At 34.6% G+C, this 24,990-nt stretch overlaps 1 protein-coding gene across 3 annotated transcripts in view; it reads right to left on the reverse strand.

Annotated features, from left to right (window-relative positions):
- Window positions 1-24,990, reverse strand: part of LOC126757359 (Bardet-Biedl syndrome 4 protein homolog) — a 57,233-nt gene that overhangs the window by 22,205 nt on the left and 10,038 nt on the right. For all 3 annotated transcript variants that reach the window (XM_050471205.1, XM_050471206.1, XM_050471204.1), the window contains exons 2-10: window positions 23,310-23,609; window positions 23,101-23,240; window positions 21,752-21,864; window positions 19,587-19,877; window positions 19,126-19,279; window positions 16,102-16,230; window positions 14,852-14,936; window positions 9,366-9,452; window positions 6,507-6,721 (exon numbers count right to left, since the gene is read on the reverse strand). In XM_050471205.1, coding sequence (XP_050327162.1) covers window positions 6,507-6,721; window positions 9,366-9,452; window positions 14,852-14,936; window positions 16,102-16,230; window positions 19,126-19,279; window positions 19,587-19,877; window positions 21,752-21,864; window positions 23,101-23,240; window positions 23,310-23,382 — 1,287 coding nt within the window. In that variant the 5' untranslated portion in view covers window positions 23,383-23,609. The remainder of the gene's footprint in view (window positions 1-6,506; window positions 6,722-9,365; window positions 9,453-14,851; window positions 14,937-16,101; window positions 16,231-19,125; window positions 19,280-19,586; window positions 19,878-21,751; window positions 21,865-23,100; window positions 23,241-23,309; window positions 23,610-24,990) is intronic.

Here is a 24,990-nt window from a genome sequence, read left to right on the forward strand (position 1 = left end):
AGTGGGTGGTGCCACGGCCATCATCTAATTTTCACAACGCCTCTCATAAGCCGTTAATGTCTCTGTAGTATTTATTTATTGATTTACATATATCGCTTTTAGTAGTTTTACCGTTATATGGGGAGTGAGCGGGGTTATCTTCTGATTTCATCCATGTTCGCATTGTCGGTAGGAGTTCTTAAAATATTTTCGCTAAGCAAATTTGTTTATGTAAAGTTTTAGTAGTTTAAGATATATATAACTTATTTTGGAGAGAGCGGGCGTGGCCCCGCCATAAGTTTTTTGTACTATCTCGGACTTTTCAACCAAATTCTATAGAGTCGTTTCCTTCAAAAACAGTTGTTTTGCCCACAAAGGTTATGTTGAAAATCCTTTAACCGACTAACAAAAAACGTGCTACTGCCATCTCCTGTGTGTCCCCATCTGCGGACTGGTGTAACAAATTTTTAATACAAGCTTACTTCATATTCGTGCCAAGTTTAATATCTATTTCTATAAAAATTTATAGAAAATTGTTTTTTCGGCATGGTTAAATTGGCTTAAAAAATAATCCTATTCTCGATCTGCGGCTGATAACAAATTTTTAATACAAAGAATTTTTATAGTATTAAAATTTTTAGAAAATATAAAAATTTTTGATTTTTGTTTTTGTCAGTCCAAGTCAAGTTTGATTAGAAGGTATATTAAGTGTATAGTAGTTGGAGGGATATATGTAAATATGAGCAAATATTTTAATGCGAAAGCCCTGCATCTTTTTTCTTATCAAATTACTCAAGTAAACATTTCGCAGAATTCACTGAGAATTAACCAAAACATATTTATAATTTATACTCTTGAATTATAAAGTTTTGTTGCACTGGATATCACAACAAATGTCGATCGTTTCAAGTGTCCAAATTACGAATTTATACATGAAAGTATTGAATGTGCTTTTGCCTTTATGACATTTGCATTTCATAGATTTTGGCCAACTGAAAACTTATTAGTCATAATTAATTAATTAATTTGTTAAAATGTATTTTTCTGTCATGTTTAGGGTTCTGCGCCTCTTTTCTGCGCATACAAGCTTTACACGATCCGCAACTTCAAGCTCTTTACCGAAAATATACAAAAAATTATGCGGAAAGTTTGAAGGTTCATAAAAAAAACAAGCTTGGCGATATTTCGACTTACAGACTTACAGTCCTTAAAATGTACTGGTTTACTCAATAAAAATAACTCTTATTTAAAGATACAGATTTTACCAAAATTATGACTATGTCGGAAAAGGAAGCCTGGAAAAGTTTAGTATTGATAGTCGAAATTTGCCTAGGTAAGCATAAAGCGCGGAATTGTGGAGAAATTATGAATCAAAATATGCTGACAAATTTCAAGATAGAATAAGAAAATATGAGTATCAAGTAAGACTATAAATATATATTCACAGACTATTTTTGATCCTTAAAAAAAGACTGTCAACTGAAAAATTATAAAGGAAAAACACGTAAAAGGTATTTAATTGAGATATAATAATTTCTCTGTTTACTTCGATGCATTCTTAGTTTCCAAAACTAAACTGATACTATATTCTGATTCTCGCAACGTAAAAAGAAAAATAGAGTTGAAAATCTCGTTTATTTTACAAAATCACGAATAGTGTAATGAATTGTAGCACATATATGTATATTAAAAAGTGATCTAATAGGACAACAATGTGAATACCTATAATATCTCTTCGTCTAATTGAGCGCACATAAGCTAAATATTTTTTGCATCTCTAGTATTTTATTGACTACTTTCTACCAAAATAATCAATTTGAATTTTCAGCACTAATTGCAAAGTATAAGATTCCCAATTTAATAAAACAAAATTGTGAAAATATAATTGTTTTTATTGCACTATTTTAAATATAATATTTCTATGTATGGTCTGTATATGCTAAGCGCCATGCAGAACATTTGTAAATTTCAACAGTTCATGGTAATACTTTATGGTAAAAGACTCGATACAGCAGTGGTGAGTTAAGGATTTCTTTAAAATAGTTTTTTTCATATGATATTACGTACTTTGTTTAAGGGAAATGATTTAAGGTAAAATTAAAAGTATTTTTTTTAACTTTAATAAAATATTTTGCTGAATGTATAGTATAGCTATTTCTAAACAAATCGGTTGGCCTTCTGTGGCACTAAGACGAACTTGAAAACAACTGCACTCAAATCATTTTCATTCCAATTCAATTATTTTTTCTAAAGCTACAACGAACAGTGAGTTCATTTCGATCGTTTGCTAAGCTTTTGTGTTTTAAAAATTTAATATCTGTAATAAGCGCATTAGTTCTTTTCACAAATTAAGCGAAACACTTCTTCTAGAGAGACTTTTTTTTAGGTTTTATCCACGGAGAAGACCAGAATTGCTACAGCAGTGACGGACCTTTTTCAGGTCCGCTAGAGATCGCGTGTAACTCAAAAAATATTTAATATTTTTGTTCAAAAAATTTCCTGTGTATTCTTTTTTATCTCTGTTGGACATCGCCTTATTTTTTTCTTCATAAAATTTCCTATATTCTTTTTTAGATCCGTTGGAGATCGCGTGTAACTCAAAATATATTTAAAATTTTTCTTCCAAATTTTCATGTATATTCTTTTTTAATTTTAAAATAAGTGATACAGTACTTTTCTTCACCCTCAAATCTGTTTATTTAGGCTGTCACACTAGATGAGTTCCTTAAAATCAAAATATGTTACTCATACGCCATGCCGCACAATTAAAAATTCTTCCTGACCCCAATGAGTGCATTATAATTATTATATAAATAAACGACATACATAAGCTTCGCAATTTACCGTTTATACACTAACACATTTGCTTTCTTATGTGTCATGAACTATTTCAATCTTAGCCAAGTTGCGGTCATAACCATTATCTGACCACTACTGTAGATTTGTACATACATGTGTGTGCTAAAATTTACATCTGGCACATTTTCAAGTATTACAAGCACAGGTACAATAATTTCAAATTTCAATAGGTAAAATTACAAAAGTACAAACATTTCTAATATGCTCTTCTATGTATGTATGTGTGTGTATCATACTAACATATGGTACATATACACAGCCAAATTGCGTGATTTCTACAACTATTAGTGCCACTAGATAACTTAATACTTGTATATGTATTTGTGTGTATTAAATTACTTTAGAACTAACCCAATCGATAAGCATTCACCATCGCACACATTACTACAATCAAATTTAAGTAGCCGCAACAGACGTAAAATCAACCAGAAAACATTTCATTACAAATTGCAGTTTGCCAGCTGGAATGGCAGGCAATTAGAACTTGACTCAAACAAGCTGCAAACTACAAACTGTTTAAAACACAACTGTTGATATATATGTAAGTGTATTTTATGCATACATACGCACTTCGCATTTGTATTAGTACCCAGCCAGCAATTAATGATATTAAAATTACAGATTTCTGTCGAAAATTTTAGTCAAATTTTAATTTTTCGAAAGTGTACATTTTTTCACAAAACCTAACGTTTTTTTGGCAGCCGTCATTTCGTCAAAAATTTAAAATTTGTGTACTTCCGATCTACCGTTTTGCACATGACTTTTGCAGTTTTGTCCCCTGGTAGCTGGTTCCATCGGGTTTTGATTTTCTTCACCATGCTTCTGTCAAGATCGTCGAATAGACAATGCATGGGTTTCCCAATGTTGATCACGTTTTCGGATGTAAGACGTACATTCTGTTCTTGGCAATCTTACTTTTGTCCACTATTTCGGATATACGATGTTGGCCTTTGACCCTGGCCTAGTAAAATATACTGCAGTGGTCCGAAAACTTAAACGGTTGGCTTAAGCCTAATTCTGGACAGTATATTCCCGCACCAACTCCATCGTCCATTATCGAGCCATCAGTATTGATGTTTAGAGTGTTGCGCATAGCTAACATACCTATACGCCAGCCATCTTTTTCTATATTTATTTTGAAGTTGAACAGTGGGTATGTTTGCCCAATGAAATTTTTTTAAATCATTTTTTTTTTTTAAACGGAATCTTATAAGGTCTGTATATTCATATGAAGAAACAAAGGGCTTCCGGAAGCATCGATTACCCGGTTTTTATACGACCAAGGACTATTATTTCGGGGGCCCTCCGTTACTACAACAACAAAAATAAAACTTTGCGAAAAAAGAAAATAGAAAAAAAAAACCCGTATTTTGATTCTGGCTCAAACTTGAAGAGTAGACGTTGATTAATGTGCAAGAATCTATTATTCGTCATCTAAATTCATCTAAAATTTATCTAAATTGAGTGGTTTTAAGCGTGTTCTAAAGAAATAAGATTAGATTAGGTAATAAAGCTGATTACCACACCTAAGGGAGTGAAGGATCCCACATTGACAATAAAAGAACCTCATAAATCATAAATGATTTGAACCAATCACAAATTTCTTAAGACGTTAAAAATGTTTAAATCTCAGTCTGACAAGAAAGTAGAGGAGAAAATGCACAGATGGCCCGAAAAACCTTGTAGCTGCAGAACAGCTGAGTAGCGCTTGCCAAACTCACACATAGCTCATAGATATAGCTAGAACGCAAGTGACCCTCTCTGGCAAAATCAACTGATTTGCAGTTTCCGGTGAGTAATTGATGCCGTTGATATAAAAATGAACCACTTCTTGCCGTGGACTCTGCTGAGAAAATAATAGAGAAAGAGTACTTTATTTTGTCTGCGAGTTCCCAGCGCTTAAATATGACGCAGGTACTAAAACTTTAAAATATATAGAAAAAACTTTTATCTATAAGTATATTCGGAAGGAATACTGATTAGTCTCAACATAATGACAGATAGTGATTGCTGGAATTTTCCATAATTTTATTTCAATATTTTATAAAAGCGATAACGATGGGTGATATATACTATCAAAAAATCGTAAAATTTTGTTCATAATTTTAAATTTCTTAATTCTATAACGTCTATATCGTCGCTGCCAAATTAATAACCCTTGGTCCCAATGCACTTCTACCAATACCCGAAACAGTTGTTAAAGTCAATATCCGGAATAACCTTCAATATGCGTAGCGATTAATGCCTTCAACTGACTCAAAACGGTTTCCCCCGAGTGTTTGTTTGACCTCGCTGAATAACCAGAAGTCACACGGAGCTCAGGCGAATACAGTGGTTGCGGCACGATGTTGGTTGAAATTTTGACGAAAAACTCACGGAGAATCAATGCAGTTTGCAACGGTGCATTAGCGTGGTGCAAAAACCAAGAGTTGTCGGCCAATAATTCCGGCCTCTTTTTACGAATAGCTTCGCGCAAACGACACAAAGCTCTCAAATTGTATTCAATGTTGTCAGTTTGGCCGGTCGAAAGGAATTCGCACCACACTTCCTTCCAAAAGCGAAGAAAACTGTCAACATAAGCTACATTTTGACCTACTTGGACGTAGCTTTTTCGGCTTCGGATCACCTTTGCCACGATATTCGGCCGATTGATCGTCTGTGTCCAAGACCCATTGCCAGTAATAATACGTTCCATGACATTCTGGTAGTCGGAAGGCATTGTTTCATAGAGGTTAACGCGACGCTGTTTATGGAAATGAGTGGTTTTGGAACAAATCGTGCTTTTACTTTTCTTAGGCCCTGTGACTGTTAGTACTCGATTCTCAAGCACCAATCCTTTTATTTTATTGACGTGTTGATCACCAGCTGAGGTTATCGTCAACGTGTTTGCGATCTTCTTTGAATAATTTGTACCAATCAAAAACACTTGTTCGTGACAAGCAATTATAACCGAAGGCATTTTCCATTTCGGCATCAAAAATTTTGTTCCACAAATACAATTTTATGAAACTTTTATGTTGAATAATTTCACTCATCGTAAAAATCGCCGAATGCACTTTATGCGCACACTACACACTAATGACTACTTTAGTTTACCATTTGGCACAGATGTCTCTGACAGTCATACCAAACCTAGAACAAAATTTTTTTCAAGGAATGGGTTTTCGCGCGAAATTTAAATTAAAAAGTCTTACTATTTTTTGCCCACGTAGTAAATACATATAAACTATAAATGCGAACTATGGGTGATTATTCTGGAATCAAATAAAGAATAATTTTGCTAGCTGGGTAATTATAGCAGTAGCATACTCTAATAACGGCAAATGCTATATTAACGTCAACTACAACTAAAGAATGTACAAACTATGCATTTAGCAGCTGTCAATTTCATTTACAGCTTACGTAAGAGATTATAAGTACGTAACAAAAAAGCAACAACTATATAGCCAAAGCAAAAATTCCACAAGTTTACCACTACATTTGTACATATGTATGTATGTACATGGTTACAAACAGCGAGACAAATGCACAAAGTTAACAACTGCAAAATACCGCTATCAGTTCTAGCACCATTGCAAATGCAATAGCAGCCTCAAGAAATTACTTCGTCAACGCCAATTCCGCACCGCATAAGCCCATTGTGCTTTTTGCAATTGTTTCAAACTTACTTCGGTCGGTAGGAGGAGATCCTGCGAGGAGCTAACGAAGCGTGTAAATTGTTCCGTGGCAAGCGCAACGCGTCCGGTCTCGTAACAAAAGAGCGCAAAGTTCAAATGCACAAGTGGATTACGTCCGGCATCCGCTGGTTGTTGTTGTTGTATTTCACTCGACCGCTGAAATGCCTTGAACGCATTCTCGGTATCCTCCAACTTACGTAAACAGACTATAATTGGTCGCCGAATCGATTTGTAGCCAACAGTCAAGTTTCGAGCGTTTGGTTGTCGATAGTTTGGAGCCATTGAAGAGCGAGTTTTTGCCATCAGGCACATAAGTGCAAGTGCAATGGAAAGTAGGAAAGAAAATCAGTAATTAGAGAAATGCGGGAAGACAGTTGATGGTAAAGTTTGAGTGCAATTGTGTGTACGTTCAAGTTAAGTCGGGTGCAAAATGTCACAAAAGCTTGTTTTTGAAAAGTTAGTTCGGTATAACTTTCATGACACAATGCTGAATTCATTTAGTTGTGGATATATGTATGAAGGGATGTTTTGTGGAAATAATTTGGAAATTAGTACCTAGGTTCATGAGTCGGTGGATATTTATGTAAAGATAATCTAAATCTTTGCAGATTTCGAGAGGTATAAGGCTAGCGGTTCCAGGCGATTTAGAGTAAGGGTCCACCCCTGCTTTCAAGTATGTGTTCTTCCACTTTTACATAAAAAATTTCAATATCTTAGTTTCAACCTTCCATAGAAGGTGCTGTGAACGAATGGTGAGGTTGATTGATTGATAAACGAGAAATGCAGCGCGACCTTGGGTCTATTGTGCCCTCTTCTAAATCAAAAAGACTCTCCTAGCCCCAGCATATTGATAAAGTCCAATATTCTGCTGGGTGCTAGCGTAGCGATGTGATCCCTATTTGGAAACATGGATCTAAGGGCCTTAAACCTGAGTCTGTAACCTGTTCTGGTGTTTCAGGTTCCTTATCGCAGAACGGCAATTTACGCAAGAAGCTAGGCCCATGTTGTGTAAATGCTTCTTTAGTTTACAGTGACCAGTGTAAAATGCGACCAATAGTCTAAGTTTATCACTAGGGAGGTGGATTGCATATTTAAACCTACTGAGGTTTTACCCCCCATTAACAACTTGGGATACCGCATGCCATCTAATTGTTGATAATGCTTCTATCTGCCTACTACTTCTTCCTTGCGGAGCAGCTCCTTTATGGTATGGGGTCCGACTCCAGTGAAGGGTTCAGGTCCTATCATGTTAGTGGATGCTGCGAAGAAGACGAGCTCATCAGCCAGTTCGTTTCGGAGGAGACTGCTTTAAGTGTCGCTTGACTATCGCTAGATATGGTTACACGTTCATTGCGATAATTGCGTTGGAGGTTTATCTCTATGCACCGACTTATGGCAAAGACTTCTGCCAAAAAAATGCTCGGAAACTTCAAATAGATATAGAGAGCTTGGTGCGTTGTCTTGCGCCCTTCACCGATTCCCTTCGTCGTTTTCGAGCCGTCAGTGTACCACTTAATCGACTGTCTCTAAGCAGTAGCTCGAGAGTGGAATCATTCCATTCAGCCTGGCACGGGCATATTTTGTATTGTGCCTGCCGATTTAATTATTTCCACTAGACGCTCATTTGTTGATCTGACATGACGATTATGACGACCATAATTTGGACGTAGCGCTTTTGAAGTTGAGTTGACACCGAATTTCGGTAGTAAATTTTTACAATTTTGACTTGTTGTTGGCTCGTATATCTTTCCATGATGAATGATGAATGGGAGATCTTACTGAAGAGAAATGTCAAAAGAGTGAGGAAAAATAAGGCATCGTTTGCTGTCCCTATCGGTATACTTTTGTAACGTCCCTATTGAAAACCCCGTTATGTGTATGGTATATACTTTAATGGGTTTCCAATACTTTCTTTTGGGTGTTACAAACGTCGTTACTGAAGAGAAATGTCGAAAGAGCGGGAAAAATATGCTATTTCTATCGGTCTACTTTTCTAGCATCCCTATTGAAAAAGCCGTTACATCTCGCGTTGTTGATAGATTACCAAAAACAACTATTGTAAAAATAATGGATTTCTTTCTACTAGACCTGCATAAATATACACATATATGTATATACAGTGAATGATCGAGCTAAGACCACAGATACGTGATTTTTGAAAATCACCACCGCAACGCCATCTAGCAGCTAACTGAGGTCAAAAAGGGCGCTTAAAGGATTAACCACTGAAATTCTATTGAAAAGATTTTAACAAAAATTCCACGAAAGCTCTTGAAATTTTCCACAATTTGCTGCTTAAAGGGTATACTCGCATGTAGCGCTGATGAGTAGCAAAAGTTGAACTTTTCTCAGAATTTTTCCTTTCCATTTTGGCGCAGACGGCTTTCTCCCACCACTAAGTGCATTGCTAAGTGCATACTTAATGCGAAAGGAAGCAAGATGACGGTGGGTGGGTTAACTCGCAGCCACAATTAACACTTATATAACATAAACGGAGGTTAAAGGACTTCCGCCTGGCGGTCATAATAAGTACTTGTGAGTTAAGTAGTATATGTGTGCGTTGGTATGTGTGTATGGAAAAGGCGCTTAAGCCGTTGTGGCTGCTGTTGGCCGAACTGATAATTACGGCAACGACAAAAGGTCAGGCCCCACAACCCCTCCCATGGAAGTGTACGCTCAGCTGCTGCAGTGCGACCACTGAACTTAAATCATTTTCTGACATGTATTATGTGAGTATGCCACCAACCACCGCACGTAAGTGTAGTTATGAACTTTCTAAAAGTCAAATAACGGCTTGAGCATGAGTGTCTGTATGGATTTGTCAAAGTATGTGAAATAGTGGCAACTTACTTCCGAGTAGCATGTAGCATTCAGCGCTGTCCTTGCGCAAGTTGATGGCCGCGGCGAGTGTGTGAAAGGCACTCGCGTATTGTTGTGCTGCAATGATAAAAATAAAGCTTTAAGTATTGTGTGTGCAAGGATAAAGCTGCTGTTGATTTGTGGATATTGGCGTCTGCTTAAGCGTTTGTTTACAATTAACTTAGTGATGGCTAATCTCATTGACAAGTCTGCTCAACCAATGACTAGCATGTCCAGGCGACTTGGCAACATTTGATGCTTAAATTATTGGTTTATTTTTGTTGTTGTGGCATAATTAATTGGGTTAAGCTCCTGAGTTTCGTTAAATATTTTTTCAAATATAATGCCGTTTCCTTCCGATTGCATAAATCCGATTAGTTTAAGAAAGTGGCAATCGATAAATATACTTGTAGATTTGTCATGACAGTTGTTCGCTTTGTGTCAACTTTATTCGGTAGTCTTAAACTCAAACTTAAACGGGAAACTGCCAACGCCATTTCCAAAAGTGGATGCAATACTCTTTTATTACGAAGTTAGAATAATTTTAGTGCATAAACTTAACCCTAGAAAGATAATGCATGTCGAAAAGACGTGCTCATATCTCTTTACGCTCTCAGACTTTCATTTCTGTTCGAAGCAACTTCAAACATACAGCTTGCTCTATTCGATCACCACCCATGAGATGGTAAAAGGGCATTATATTACAACTGCATATATGCAGCCTTCGGCCGGTTGATGCCGACTCAAGGAAGCGTAAAAGGCTTGATCTCGTCTCCACCGGGCGAAAGCTAAATATTCGCTGTGATAATATAACACCTTTCTACTCTTCTTTGGATCGTAATGTTCCACTCTGAAATAAATTTGGAATCTAGCGTAGGAAAACTTCGGAATCTTATCAAATATTTATGGAGTGGTGCTCAGCTGAAACGAATCAACCAAGCAACTCTCCAATGATTACCAGGCGAGTAATATAAAAAGCAATTTTTGGCTGCCTACTTCTTAGTAGAGAAGAAAAAAATAAGAAGTTTTAGTATATGTTCTCAATAGTGTAAGAAGACACTATTGTTGCGATTTCTCCAACTCGAACTTTTTATAAAACAAAAGGGCTCAACATTCTAAGCGACGTATGCTTTCAATAAAAATCCCAACACACCTTCATTATAGGGATTTTACGATTATAACATCTCTGGCTCAATCTAGCATTCTATCTTTCCTGGTAATACAGTTGAACTTAAATTAATAAGAATTCCTCATAAAATCGTATAATCGCTTTGTATGCCATATATACCATCTGATCAAATTTAACTCGGACTGGTATATTTTTTTTTTGCGCTCGCAAAGCGATTCGATAAGCAGTTTTTTTTTTTTTAGATTGAAACAACCCTTTTTATGCTCACGTGAAGTTTGCTCCTCATATGTTAATTAATGGTTTGCTAGCCACACGAAAGATTTGTCTGGGAATTTTCACCATGGAAAACAAAACTGAACGAATTTGCTTCAAATTATGTGTTCTCAATGAAATCAGCTCTACAGAATCGTTGAAAGTATTGACGAAATGTTTGGGAAGCTCTACTTCATCACGACCACAAGTATCTGATTGGCACAAAGCATTCAGAGAAGGTCATGAAGTTATCGAAACCGTGCCTCATGCAAGTTGTCCATCCACATATATGAATTGCGATAACATCGAAAAAGTTAAGGAAACAATGATTGGAAATCATCACGTTCGCATCAGAAAGTTATCTGAGAACCGCAACGTCTCTTATAGATTATAGATCGTCTCAGCATATTTTGGTTAATGTTTTAGGTATGAAGCGTGTCAATGCTAGACTGAATCTGTTGAAAAAACGACGTCGAAAAAAGATCGCAAAAGAAATGATTAGCTACCTTGAGAACCATAAAATCATTAAACGCATCATTACTGATTTATCAATGTAACGTCAAAACTTGGATAATTTGATATGTTTGGGAAAAAAACTTTAAATTCTAAGGCACCTTGGCATGATGTCGGTAGAATAAATTGGGTACAGTCGGATAGAGGAGGATCTCCAGAGTTTCGCATTTTCAACTTTAAACGCAAAATATATAAGTTTCATGCGGCTATAACTATATATGTATATTCTTGATCTGGAGAGCCTGGAATGGTATTCTAAAGCCGACCCCATGTTTGTATTGGCTCAGGGTTCTATTTTAATGACGATAATAAAAATGTATAAGTATTCAAATAAAAAATTAAAATGAAAAAGTAAAGTAGGGGTCAAATTTTATGAGATGATATTACATTCATGCCAATGATTGTTCGATTCATCATCGGCTTTTGACGAATCGAAGACAGCTACAAGTATTCTGTAGTGGGATTGTTTGCTAATTGTGTTTGTCAGGAATTCCAAATCAAAACGAATAAACACGTGAATGGATGTCCCAACACATATGTACGTCATGTATATAGTCGTATATATGTACATATGTATTTAGTATGTTGACATATGTATGCTTGAATGTTGGAATAACCCAAAAAAAAAAAAAAATGTGAACCCAACACAATTTGAACACAGAAATGTCATTGACACTTAGCATTGTCTTGAAGATACTTCACAAACTTTACTGTGACCTATGAAATGGGCGGTTTTGGGGAGAAGTGTACAAAACAAAACGGAATGTGTGCTAACTTGCGAAAGTGTTGAGGTTTTCAAATCAATGCACTTAATAGTGTCAAAAGGTTAAGTTTGGGTAAAAAATCCATAACAGTATTATGTATGCACTTATGTCCATATTCACAGCGAGTCATCCCTTATTGAGTTAAAGTGCAAAAATGGGAAATGAACTCGCCAGGGATGTATTAAAGTGTGGAGTAGGCAAATGTGTTTAAAATCAATTTTATCTAACAATTTGTTTGTGCACATAGTTTCTGTATATAAAAGCATTTGCATTAACACATGTGTATGCATATACATATATACATACTATCTGTATTCTTTCACTTTAAAAATTTCACTGTAATTTTGCTAGAAGCTTATGCAGGGACACATATTCAGTATACATAGGAGACTATAATTCCACATAAACAGGAAATACAAAAATTTGTATGTATTTATGAATTTGTAGGTTCACTTGCACTTCAATATTTTAATGAGAACCATATGAAAATTCCCAGCAGAGCTTCAAGGGGATGATTGCTATTGACATTCACAACCTTTGTTGTTGGCGGTGTCATTGACAAAATTGTAAAATGCTACTTATAAAAAGAATTCTAACTCTATCAAAAATATTTGAGTAACAATAAGCATAATATGTGTTTCCATGTAAATAATCATAAATATTGAAGTATGGAAATATAAAAACAAGAAAAAACTTCAACTGCACAGAAGCTTCTATAATACCCTTCACTGGTTTATAATATACTAGAGGGTCCGTCCACGCTTCACTGTGGCTGAAAATACCATCCATATGATTTCTATTAGTTGGATTATAACTATTAGGTAAGCAGATTTTGAATTTTTGTGAAGTAGCTTGTGTTAGTTTACAAAAAAAGGGATCATAAAGCATTTCGTGTGTCAATGAAGCATTGCTTTTTGTGAAAATACTGTTGTATTTTGGCTCATGGAAATCCACCGATGAAAAGATATTTGCTAAGCTTAAAGACGCGAAAGCTCTGGGCAAAGTGGGTGCCTCGCAAGTTCATAATCCAACAAACACAACGAATAACTGTTTCTGAGAAGTGTTTGAGTGCTCTTTTATCGTAATAAAACCGAATTTTTGCGTCGGTATTTGACAATAGAAACATAGCTCCATCATTTCCCACTGAAGTCTAACGACAGCTATTCTAGTGGACTGCACATGATGAACCGGTTCTCAGGCGTGGAAAGACGAAAAAGTCCGCTGGAAAGGTTATGACAGCAGTCTTACTGAGCCAGTTATAATCTTTTTCACTGCGTATTTGGTTGCAGTTATTTGCTACTCTACTTAGCAATTGTATTATTTTTGAGGAAGAATCTGTTTAAAATCGTACGCATATATTCAAATGATTCCTACAAACATGAACTTTGAACAAATGCTTATGATTTGAAATATAAATTTTGTATTTATGAGTTTTATTAAATTTTGGTATAAAGAGGTAAAAGGTATCCTATGTCCTTACGCCGGTTCTAGGCTACCTCTCCACCAATTTTCAACCAAATCGGTTCAGCTGTTCTTGAGTTATAAATGGTGTAACTAACACAACTTTCTTTTATTTAATATATAATTTATTACAATATATAAACGTAACTGACCAACGGTTTGCTCTAACAAAAAACGTTTGTCTAGTTCTTACTAACCGCGTTGTTTGACAGATACCACATTTATGTTGAATTAAGGTTACTTTGTGCTCAGGGAACTTATTTTAGTATGTGACATGTCAATAGTATGTATATTTAAAGTTACTCGTTACTGAACAATTTGGAATGAAAGTATAGTTTTTATCTGAATTTACTTATTTCGACATTGTACGCTTCGTGCATTGAGCACATTTTTATATCATATATTTTTGATTAATTGTAAAATATTTTATGAAAATATTTAAAATCACAAAACATACCATACCTAAAATGTGGCATATAGTTTTACACCCAAAATGGTACAATATTGCTTTATAAGACACGGTGTCAAAATAGGACGATGGGCGTGAAACAGGCCACATTTAAGTGAAATCACATATCTCCGGAACCACTCTACCGATTTCAACCAAAATCGGTTTATAACATATTCCTGACTTTACTATGCCACGTTATGAAAATAAGCGCAATCGAACCACAAATACGCCTACTTCCGATACAGCAAAATTTTAAACTAGCCCCATAAAATGTAAACAAAAAGATCACTGACCCCAAATGTAAACAAAAGTTGTTGACTTGGCTAAATGTAATGAGTAATTGACCCTATAATGTAAACAAAGGTGTTATTGCCCCATAAAATGTAAACAAAAGGATCAATGACTTCAAATTTAAACAAAGGGTGTTGACTTGGATAAATGTAAACAAAAGGTTGTGGACTTAGCTAAATGTAAACAAAAAGGTAATTGAAATCATAAAATGTCAATGACCCGACCTCGAAAACAATAAGGTCATTGACTTCATAATGTAAGTAAAGTGGTTACTGACCGCTAATTTAAACAAAGGTTGCGAACTTCGTTAAATGTAAACAAAAAGGGGCATTGGCCACATAAAATGTAAAAAAAAGGGTCATTGACCCCATAAAATGTAAACAAAAGAGTCAATGACCCCAAATGAAAACAAAGGTTATTGACTTGGCTAAATTTAAACTAAGGTTGTGATGTTGGCTAAATGCAGGCATGATCAGCTAATAAAATGCAAATTTAAATTTTTTCATCTGCCTTGATCCTTGCAAGTTGCAAGAGTATATGTAAAATGCTCGGTTACACCCGAATTCCGTCCTTCCTCTTTGCTGTAATATAATAATTAATTCCATATCACACTCACCAGTTATGTAAACTAAACTCAAATTATAAAGAGCATTGTAATTAAGCGGTGAAAGCCAGATGGACTTGCGCAGTGAAGAAATCGCCTGTAAATAAGAACAGAAGAAAAAAGTTAAAAAGCCACAGTAATATAATCATAAAATTAAAATATTGACAATAAAGGCCTCGAGATGCTATACTGATATGAAAAAATTATTTTTAACAAGTAAGGAAAGTCTAACTTCAGATGTAAGTAAACAGTTCATACTTTTGCAATGTGCAAGGGTCAAAGACGGAAGATCTCAATATTTGTATTTCGACGAAATCTTGAATGGATTACAATCAGATTTGGTTCCATAATTATTTATGTTATGGGTCATAGACTCATTTGATTTCAATATTAGAGTTTCAATCGATTCAGAACTAGTTGTTGTCAGATAAAGATTTTCTATGAGTTTTATTAAGAAATCTCACCTTACCAATGTAAATGGTATAAAGTCAAGCGGAAGTCTGAAAATACTACATTTGGTATGTATGTAAGTGGAAGTTGTCTCCGGAATTAAGCTTTTTGAGGCCCAAGGATGGTATTCGAAAGATACGCTCTCTGATAACTCACATATTGAGGATTGAGTATATGGTATCAAGTCAACCGGAAATCTCAAATCTTTTTATTAGGTATAGGTATTGAGGCTAAAGAAAATATTGACTCGATCTAATTCATTTTTGTCACAAGAGTACATTATTATGAGATAAAGATTTTCTCCGAATTTCAATAATATATTTCACAGATTCATCAATATTTTCGGTTAAGTGTCAACCACAGGCACTGAGGCACTATTTTGACCATTTTTAGACTTCAAATGACACAGCTTAAAAGCACTCTTTATACAAAGTGCAACTGGAAATCAATTCATCTCATCAGGGTAATCCCTATACCCATCTCGAGTGGTTTTAGGTGTTACAAGTAAAATCTAAGTGAACAAAACTATTGCGAGAGTTTAAAAAAAGTTTACTCAGCGAATTTTTATTGCTTTACTTTCAACTAAGCATCTCAATTGAAATGTTGTTAATAAAGTTTTTATTTGACATTTATTCAAATAAATGCGAATATGAATTTCTTGTCCATGTCACAGCAGTGCCTTCAATTCTACTCTGCAGGATATCAACGTTTTTCTTGGCAGATATTTACTTCATTCGCACCACATGAATATTATATAATAATAGCTCATTTCTATTCATATTTTATACTTCGTTTTCTTTCATACTACATACCGCAATCACTTTTTGTTTCTTCATTTTGAAAAAACACAATCCAATGTTATTCCACAATTCTGGTATGTCCGGTTCTGTCAAAGCGATTTCTTGATATTTTTCCAAGGCGCCGTCGACATCGTTTCGAGACTGTGGACATTGAGCCAATGTGACAGCGAAATAGAAGAAAGCAGAAAATTGTGAAAATGCGAAAAAATAATTCACGAAACCAAAAAACTGTGCGCTCAACCCATATTTAAGAGAAAACTTGTGAGAATAAATAAAAAAGAAAATTGCAAAATTGAAGCAAACAAACTTGTAAGCAAGAAAAAGTGGAAATGTACATATGTATATTAAATTTGAAATTTACAAGTTGTAATGCCTTTCAGCAATTATTTAAGTTAGAGCTGTTTAACTCTAAAAAATGCTCAATCTTGAAATGCCGTTAGGGCTGTTTAATCTTAATATACTCAATATATCGCTCATTTACTGGAAGGGTCTCATTGTGAAGAAACTAAAAAGTTTGTTAGAAAAGCAAAAATCATGATTTGTAGTATATGGGAGTTACCACATACTATTAACAGCCACACACTAAAAAAATATTCCCTGGGTTTCATCAAGGTACCTTACAAACAATCACCAATCATATGGAGTAAAGTCAGATGATCGAAATCTTGATATTGGTTATATATTGAATAGGTCAAGTTTTCGCCCAATTTTTTCCATTTTAGGCACAGATATTCACTGTTATGAGTAAAATGCGCTCTCTCATTTTCACGGAGATAACTCACATATTGACCGACATATGCGGTATAAAGTCACCTGGAAGTTCGAAAATTTTTATATTGGATATATAGGAGCTCAGGGCAGTACTGACCCGATTCAAGCCATTTTACATACATACACAGAAATACCATTTTCAAGGAAAAAAATTTCTCTGAATCTCAACTGTATACACACTGATCTGTATACACCGACCGATTTTTTCGGTCAAAAGTCAACTATAAATTTTTCGGTCAAAACCAATTTTTGCTCATAGACACACTAGTTTTGGAACATTTTTGGATTTGGACAATTTTTGGTGATAAGGTGGCAAAACCTTCAAAGGGTTTGGCGTTCGTGTGTGTTAGTTTTTTTTTATGATAAGGAAAAAATTTAAAAGGTCATAAAAAAAAACTAACACACACGAACGCCAAACCCTTTGAAGGTTTTACTATACTGACCTAGTACCATCACCCTGACTTGGAATTTCTCACCCCCCAGATTAGCTGTTGTACTGTGTTATTAGTGCAAAAATTTTATTAACTAATTTAATTTCCTCTTGATTTGCTATATGGGAAAGTAGGCATGGTTGTATTCCGATTTCGCCCATTTTCTCACTGTAACGTAAGAAAGTGATAATGATGGATTTTAGTGTGGGATATCTTACTTATTCAAGTTACAACTTGCATGGACGGACAGACATACAATAACGTGGATTTTAACTCTTCGCATTATGCTGCTCTTTTATATAGATAAATATATTACACTATATATAACTCGCTTAATTTAAGGAGATACATACAACAGTTAGGTGAGCAAAACTATTTACTACGTAGCAACAGATTGCAAGCGTATAAAAATATGCTTATTCTCTCTTGTTCACTTCTGACATTCATTAAACCGAATTCCAGTACAACCTATGTATGTAAAAGCTTAATGCGACGTGCGCCCAAATGTAGGCAATATGCATTAGCAAAGTATTCCTATGTACACAATTTAGATAGGGAGAGAGAGAGAGAGAGAGAGAAATTTTTAATTTACATTGAATTTTAAACTCCCTTTTCATTTATTTGAGGATTTACACTTATCTTGCGTGTTGATAATAACACCGAACCACACATAATATCAAGTAAACTTACTGCATGCATCGCATTATCCTTAATAAACATATACTGAGTAAAATGTGTCTTACAACGCATTACATTTTCTGCAGGTAGTAAAGCATTCCGGGAAATGTTTTGAGTTAAATTTGCAGAATTTGACAACAACAATACTTTATATAAGTACTTAAAGGAAAATATTATGCATATATATATATGTATTTACATACGAGTAAAAGTAACGGCGTAAATAATATTTTGAATGCAAAAGTAGCACTAGCTTTCACGCCTTTTTCGCCGAAGAATATATTATAAGAAAACGCAATTCGCTTTAAAATATGTATGGAGATTTCTATTAAAATAATTAATAACAAGAATAGCCAACGGTTTCAACCACCGAAAAACGTTTTGCTACAAAAGTTTCAACACAAGGACTTGATATTGATCGATCAGTTTGAATGGCAGCTACTATATGCTGTGGTAGTCCGATCTGAACAATTTCTTCGGAGTTTGAGCTGTTGCCTTCAAAAATATTTCACGTCGAATTCCTAGGAGATATTTCAACAAACAAAAAAGTTTTACATACAAGGATCTGATTTTGATCGATTAGTTTGTATGGCAGCTATATGCTATAGACGTCCGATCTGCACAATTTTTTCGCAGATTATACCGTTGCTTTGGATAATAATCTGTGCTAAATTTCGTGAAGATATCTTGTCAAATAAAAAAGTTTTCTATACAAGAACTGGATTTGATCGGTCAGTTTGTAGGGCAGCTGTATCCTTCAGTAGTCAAATCGCGACGGTTTCCACAAACCAGCAACTTATTATTGAGAAAAGAAAGTTTGCGAAATTTCAGATCGATATCTCATGATTAAATCGACTCAGCTCCCCGCGAACATTCATATACGCTTTATAGGGGTTTCGACATTCCCTTCTGGGTGTTAGAAACTTATCGTAAAACTTAATATACCCTGCTCAAGGTATAAAAATAAATGGAAAATGGAAACAATGTAAAGATTTCTTAAAAAAAAAATTAAATAAAATTAAGGAAAGAAAATCTAATAAAATAAAATGCAATTAATATCATTATCATTTTAATTTAAAACAAAAGTAGATATGCTTTAAAAAAATAAATAAAATATATTACACAAAAAATATATATGTACAAACATATCAATCACCTGCAAAATGGCGCCATAAGCCAACAATCCTTTCGGACACTTCCTGTCCAAAGCGATAACTTCAGATAGGCGAGCGAAAGCTTTTTGGCTGTCGTTGATTTTCAAATAAAGCACACCGATCTCGGTGAGCACTTCAATATTTTCGGGTGATAAGCTAAAAATATGCCGAAGTTTTTTCTTTAAAAAGTATAACAAAGCTATCAACACCGAAATTATTTTGACATACTTAATTTAATTAATTTAAAATAGCAACAATTTAATTAAACACTCAGCAACAGCAGACCTCAACAAAAGTAATTCAATAATGCATTCTGAAGTGTGTGAAAATAAAAGTTGCCAGAAAAGATAGTTGTAAAGTCAGTCAACACGCTTTCGGAGGTGGTTACTTAATTCTCAATTTCACCACAACCTCAACCATACGAGTACATACCATACATATTAAGTATACTACACACACTTACAGCAAACAGTTCTCGAGCACCTCAATGGCCCTGGCATAGTCCTTTTCTTTGCGCAGTATTTCGGCGAGCCGTTGGAAACTCTCCAGCTTTTTGCCGGCCTGCACGGCCTTTTCAAAGTACATTTTCGCCTCGGCCTCCTCCTGACGTGCTATTGCCAATTGATTGGCAGCCGCCGCTGAGCGATGCAACAATTCACCGATGAAATGACAAATTTCATGGTCCTGACGTGGGGCGAGCTCTTCAGCTTCGCGAAAAATATCCAACGCCTGATTGAAACGACCCATAATGAAGCTGTAATGAATGATGGCGTCAAAAATGACAAAGAAAATGCTATTAACATTTACTTGCGAGTAAAGTGTTTCAGTTTTTTTTTTTGTTCATGATGTACAGCAAAATGATAGAGCTTAAGGGTACACACAGTATAAAATTAAAAAAAAGTCTTGTTTTTCATATTTCAATAGGTTTACCTTTAAAAATAATATACTGACAGAATAAAATAATTTCAAGTATTTTTTAGGTTGCAGGGTTCTAAAGTGTGGACGCTCAGATCCAATCAGTAGATATCACATTTTTCTGTATACACATAGTTCTCCATGAATGAAATGCAAATTTGGTTTTTTGATCGGATTAACTTCGACAGACCAAAAAACGTACAAAATTTTGGTTAAAAATCAACTTTTTTTTACATACACCACTATTTTTTTTTACTATACTTAGGTCATTGAACGGCCAATAGCTTTTAAAGAAAAATCTATTGTATCATATCTTATGTACGATATAAATTGTGACAAAAAAGCACCCGGAAATTGTAATTGAATTCCCGGGTAATGAGACAGTAAGTTGGTATTACTGTCCTTTATTCTTCTTTATTGGCGTACATACCGCTTAAGCGGTTATAGCCGAGTTTACTCACCCAAACTCTGAAGCCATTAAACCATCGTAAACATCGTGAATTTGCTGTCTTTGCCTTGGAAAAAATTTAAAACAATAGCGATTTTTTTTTTTAAGAAAGTCGTCTCCTCCGGTGAGACTCACTTTCATCTAAGTGGTGCGCTAAATAACCAAAACTGTCGATTCTGGTGCGAAGAAAATGCACAAATTGTTCATAAACAACCATTATTTTAGCCTAAATGGACAGTTTGGTGTGGTTTTTGGCTTGGTGGAATCATCAGTCCGTACTTCTTACGAAATAAAAGCTGGTTACACTGTTACTGTCAATGCAGAGCGGTATAGAATCGATAAAAACCAACTTTTTATGGACGTAGTTGATAGAAGTTGATCATGACAACATTTGGTTCCAACAAGAGGGAGCTACATGTCACACAACACGTTCAACAACCGAATTATTGTGCGAAAAGTTTGGAGATTCGACTATTTCAAGAAATTGTGACATTGAATTGCTCCCAATAGTTGTGATTTAACACCATTAGACTACTTCTTGTAGGGTTATTTGAAGTTACTGGTCTTTAGCGATAAACCAGACTTTTTTTAAATTTTAAATAAGCAATATTGAACGTGCTTTTCATGACATACGACTTGAATTAGTGGAAAAAGGACTCGAAAACTTGCTTCATCTGCAAAAGAAATTGTGGAGGTCATTTGAATAATTTTATATTTGAATTTACTTAACATTTGTGTTTTTTTTTTGAAAAGAAATATATCACCTTTATTGAAAAATCATGTATATTTATCTCATACCAGTTATTTGTGCAATTCACCACTCTCAGCAGTCTGGCGAATAGAAAACCGCTAGTATTTTGTTACAATTTAAATCGTTAAGCTTTCAGTACGTATGTATGTACATATATTGATTTAAGCCATTAACATATACATACATACATACATACATACAGAGACATAATAAAAGGTGAACAAATGAAGTAGCTCTCAGCATTTTTATGTGACATTTCCTTGGAAAAGAGATATATGAGCACATAATTGTTATTTCTACAAACCACAATGACACTATTAACCCACATATAACTACACACGTATGTATGTACATATGTATAAGATTAAGTATTTTATACATACATGTGTCAATGGCTACGTATTTACATAAATAGACACACATACATATGTATGTACACATTTATACTGAAATCCACTCATACAAGTATGTACCTATGTTTAAGCACACAAAAGATAAATACATTTCTACTCACAGTGTTTTGCCGATCTCCTTGTAGGTCTCAATATTCTTGGAATTTAAGTCGAGCGCCTTTTGTAAATTTCGCAATGCTTCGATGTTGTTACCCTCTTCACGGTCAATTAAGCCCTAAGTATGTTGCCATTCAGATGATGGTCAGCAGGAAATTGGTGCGATAAGAAATATGCAGACAGAGTTAAGTACGAGTTTATTAGCCATGGCTACTTAAATATATATGTACATATACATATGTGTATATGCATGCATGGGTGGCAAATGGAAACCTTTATTGTCTCTTTGCATACAACGGTTGCTTTAAGAATTGAATTGCCAGATGATTTTAGAGAAACTTAAAATTTTCCATTTGAATAAAAGTGTTTAACATTAAAAAATGGTTTATAAAAGCTTAAAATAATAGTTAATTTAGTATTTTCGAAGAGAAAAAGGAAGATGTGGGCTTACAATATACATACGTGTAAAAAGCTTGAAAAAAATTTCCTTACTACAAATCAACTCGAAACTCGTTTTTATGACAATGAAGTAAGTTTACCATAAGCAAAACAAAAAAACAAAAACAATTGTTTGAAAATTCTACTCTGGCCATACCACTTGATTAGATATTTTTAATAACATAGATTAACATATTAAAAAAAAAAAACAAGAAAAAACGTTAACTTCGGCTGCTTCGAAGCTAATATACCCTTCACAGGTACAGTTCTTTTAGTAACTATGTGTTCCGTTTGTATGAAAGCTATATGCTATAGTAATCCGATCTGAACAATTTTTTCGGAGATTACATTGTTGCCTTAGAAAATAATCTATACCAAATTTCGTGAATATATCTTGTCAAATGTGAAAGTTTTTCATACAAGAACTTGATTCCAATCGTTCAGTTTGTATAGCAGCTATATGTTATAGTAGTCCGATATCGGCAGTTCCGACAAATGAGCAGCTTCTTGAAGATAAAATGACGTTTACAAAATTTCAAAACGATATCTTAAAAACTGAGGGACAGACAGACAGACGGACATCGCTAAATCGACTCAGCTCAACATACTGATCATTTATATACATATATACTTAATAGGGTCTCCGACGCTTTTTTCTGAGTGTTACAAAATTCGTGACAAACTTAATATACCCTATTCAGGGTATAATTAAATTAAAGAAACCATTATTAACCTCGTCAAGACTCTTTACAATTTGAAAATAATCTTTGGCTCCTAAAGATATGCTTTTAATAATTTTCCTTCACAAATATAGCAGCATATGCCTGTAAATATTTTTTCATGCCTACTCATACACATACATGCATATTTGTATACCCACTTTAGTAATTTTTACATATTGCATATATGTACATACCTTCACAAAATACATGTATTCCGGATTGAGGCTCCTGTGCAGCTCGCGTTCGATTATTAGGCGACAGCGTATAAAATCACGCCGCGCGTAGTAGAGATGGAGCAACCAATCGATGTTTGTGCCAGCCGCCATGATGGGAACTAATTGAAGGTAACGAAATTTTAAAATAAATTTGTGAGAGACAAAAATTGGTCGAGCCATAAACGTACCTGCTTTGACTACCTCGAGCGTGGGCAACGTTATTACGTGCCCATTACACACAATCTCGTCCGCACTAGCCATGCGATTGATGTTAGTCAATAAAACGTATGACTCAGGAACAGTTTTCACTTTTTTATGATTCTTTGTTTCTTTGTTTTTTTATTAAAACAATTTCCGTAATTAAGCTGTTGTGTGTTTGTTGCGTGGGTGTGTGTATGTGAGAAAGCCACGATTTTTCGTTTTTGCTTATTTTTTCTACAATTTGTCGTTGTAATTGTCTGGACTATGTTGGGTTTCGTAGTTTCCTTCTGAAAACATGTATAACACAACATTTAACGGCTAGCCAAAACAAATGCTCGCAACCATGGCAACCTCGCTAGGAATGCCCATAGTAATTAGAAATTCGTTTCAGCGAACTTTTGTGCTTTTCACGGAAATGTTTTGCTTAAACATACGGATAGGATAGAGATGTAAAGAGTAAAAATTTGGAAATTAACGGGAATTCGTATTCCTGAACGTGGAGTTGTTCAAAATGAGATTTTCTTGCGTTAAACTCATTTATTATGTGTGTTTACATTTATGTTATATAATAAATTATGAAAGAAATAGTATTTTTATACCCTTAACAGGGGTACATTACGAAGTTTCCACAAAGTTTTTAACACCCAGAAGGAAAAGTCGGAGACCCTGTAAAGTATATTTACATATAAAGGACCAGCAAGAGGAGACGTGCCCATTTAACGCATGTCTGTCCGTCTATCTCTCTGTAAAGACGCAAGCTAATCACTCAGTTTTCGAGATATTGATCTGAAATTTTCCACACATCCTTTTCTTCATAAGGAGCAACTCATCTGTCGGAATCGCCAATATTGAATCACTATAAGATTTAGCTACCATATGAACTGATCGATCAATAGTAAGACCTTGTATGGAACACTTTTTTATTTGACAAGGTATTTCCACAAAATTTCGCAAAAAAATATTTTTCCAAAGACCATCATATCATAATTTTGCCATTCAAAATGATCGATCAAAATCAAAAGACAAGATATTTTATGCTAAAAAATGCATCGGTGCAGTAGTGTTCTTTAATTTTCCAAAAAAAAGTTGCCTCTCAATTACACACAATAGAAAGGCAAATATCAACATAAATATTTTATAGAAAAAAAAAAAAACAAATAAGTAGTTTATGTGCATACCAACAAAATTTGTTTTTTCTATTTTTTCCCACTACAGTTAAGTGGCTAAACTCCTTAAACATTATCAATGGAAATTTCCAGGCTTGGCAGATAACTATTTAACCATTTGCAAAATTCATTTTAACCATAATTGTTTTTTTTTTCTTCTTCTCAACTATCTGAACGCATTTTCACAGCATTGAATACTTAAACAGATTTGCCAAAAGAGCATAATTCGTTTAAAAGCAATATAAATGCAAACATACCGGCTACTTTAATTGAATTTCGACGTTAAAACGCAAGTAAATAAAAATCTGTTGAGAAATGTCAGAAAATGTGTGAATGCATGTTTGTACGTGTACAGCCATGTTATTTGCAATGGAGCGGTAAATTCCAAAGTGCCAACAATTTTGTAAACAAGCCCAAAATGGGCATATTAAGCGTAAAGCGTTATTTTCCGCACAACTGCTTACAAACTAGTGTTTTTGTAATCTCTTAATTCACAGAAACG

This window comes from Bactrocera neohumeralis, chromosome 4 (genome assembly GCF_024586455.1).
Source record: "Bactrocera neohumeralis isolate Rockhampton chromosome 4, APGP_CSIRO_Bneo_wtdbg2-racon-allhic-juicebox.fasta_v2, whole genome shotgun sequence".
Taxonomy (NCBI): domain Eukaryota; kingdom Metazoa; phylum Arthropoda; class Insecta; order Diptera; family Tephritidae; genus Bactrocera; species Bactrocera neohumeralis.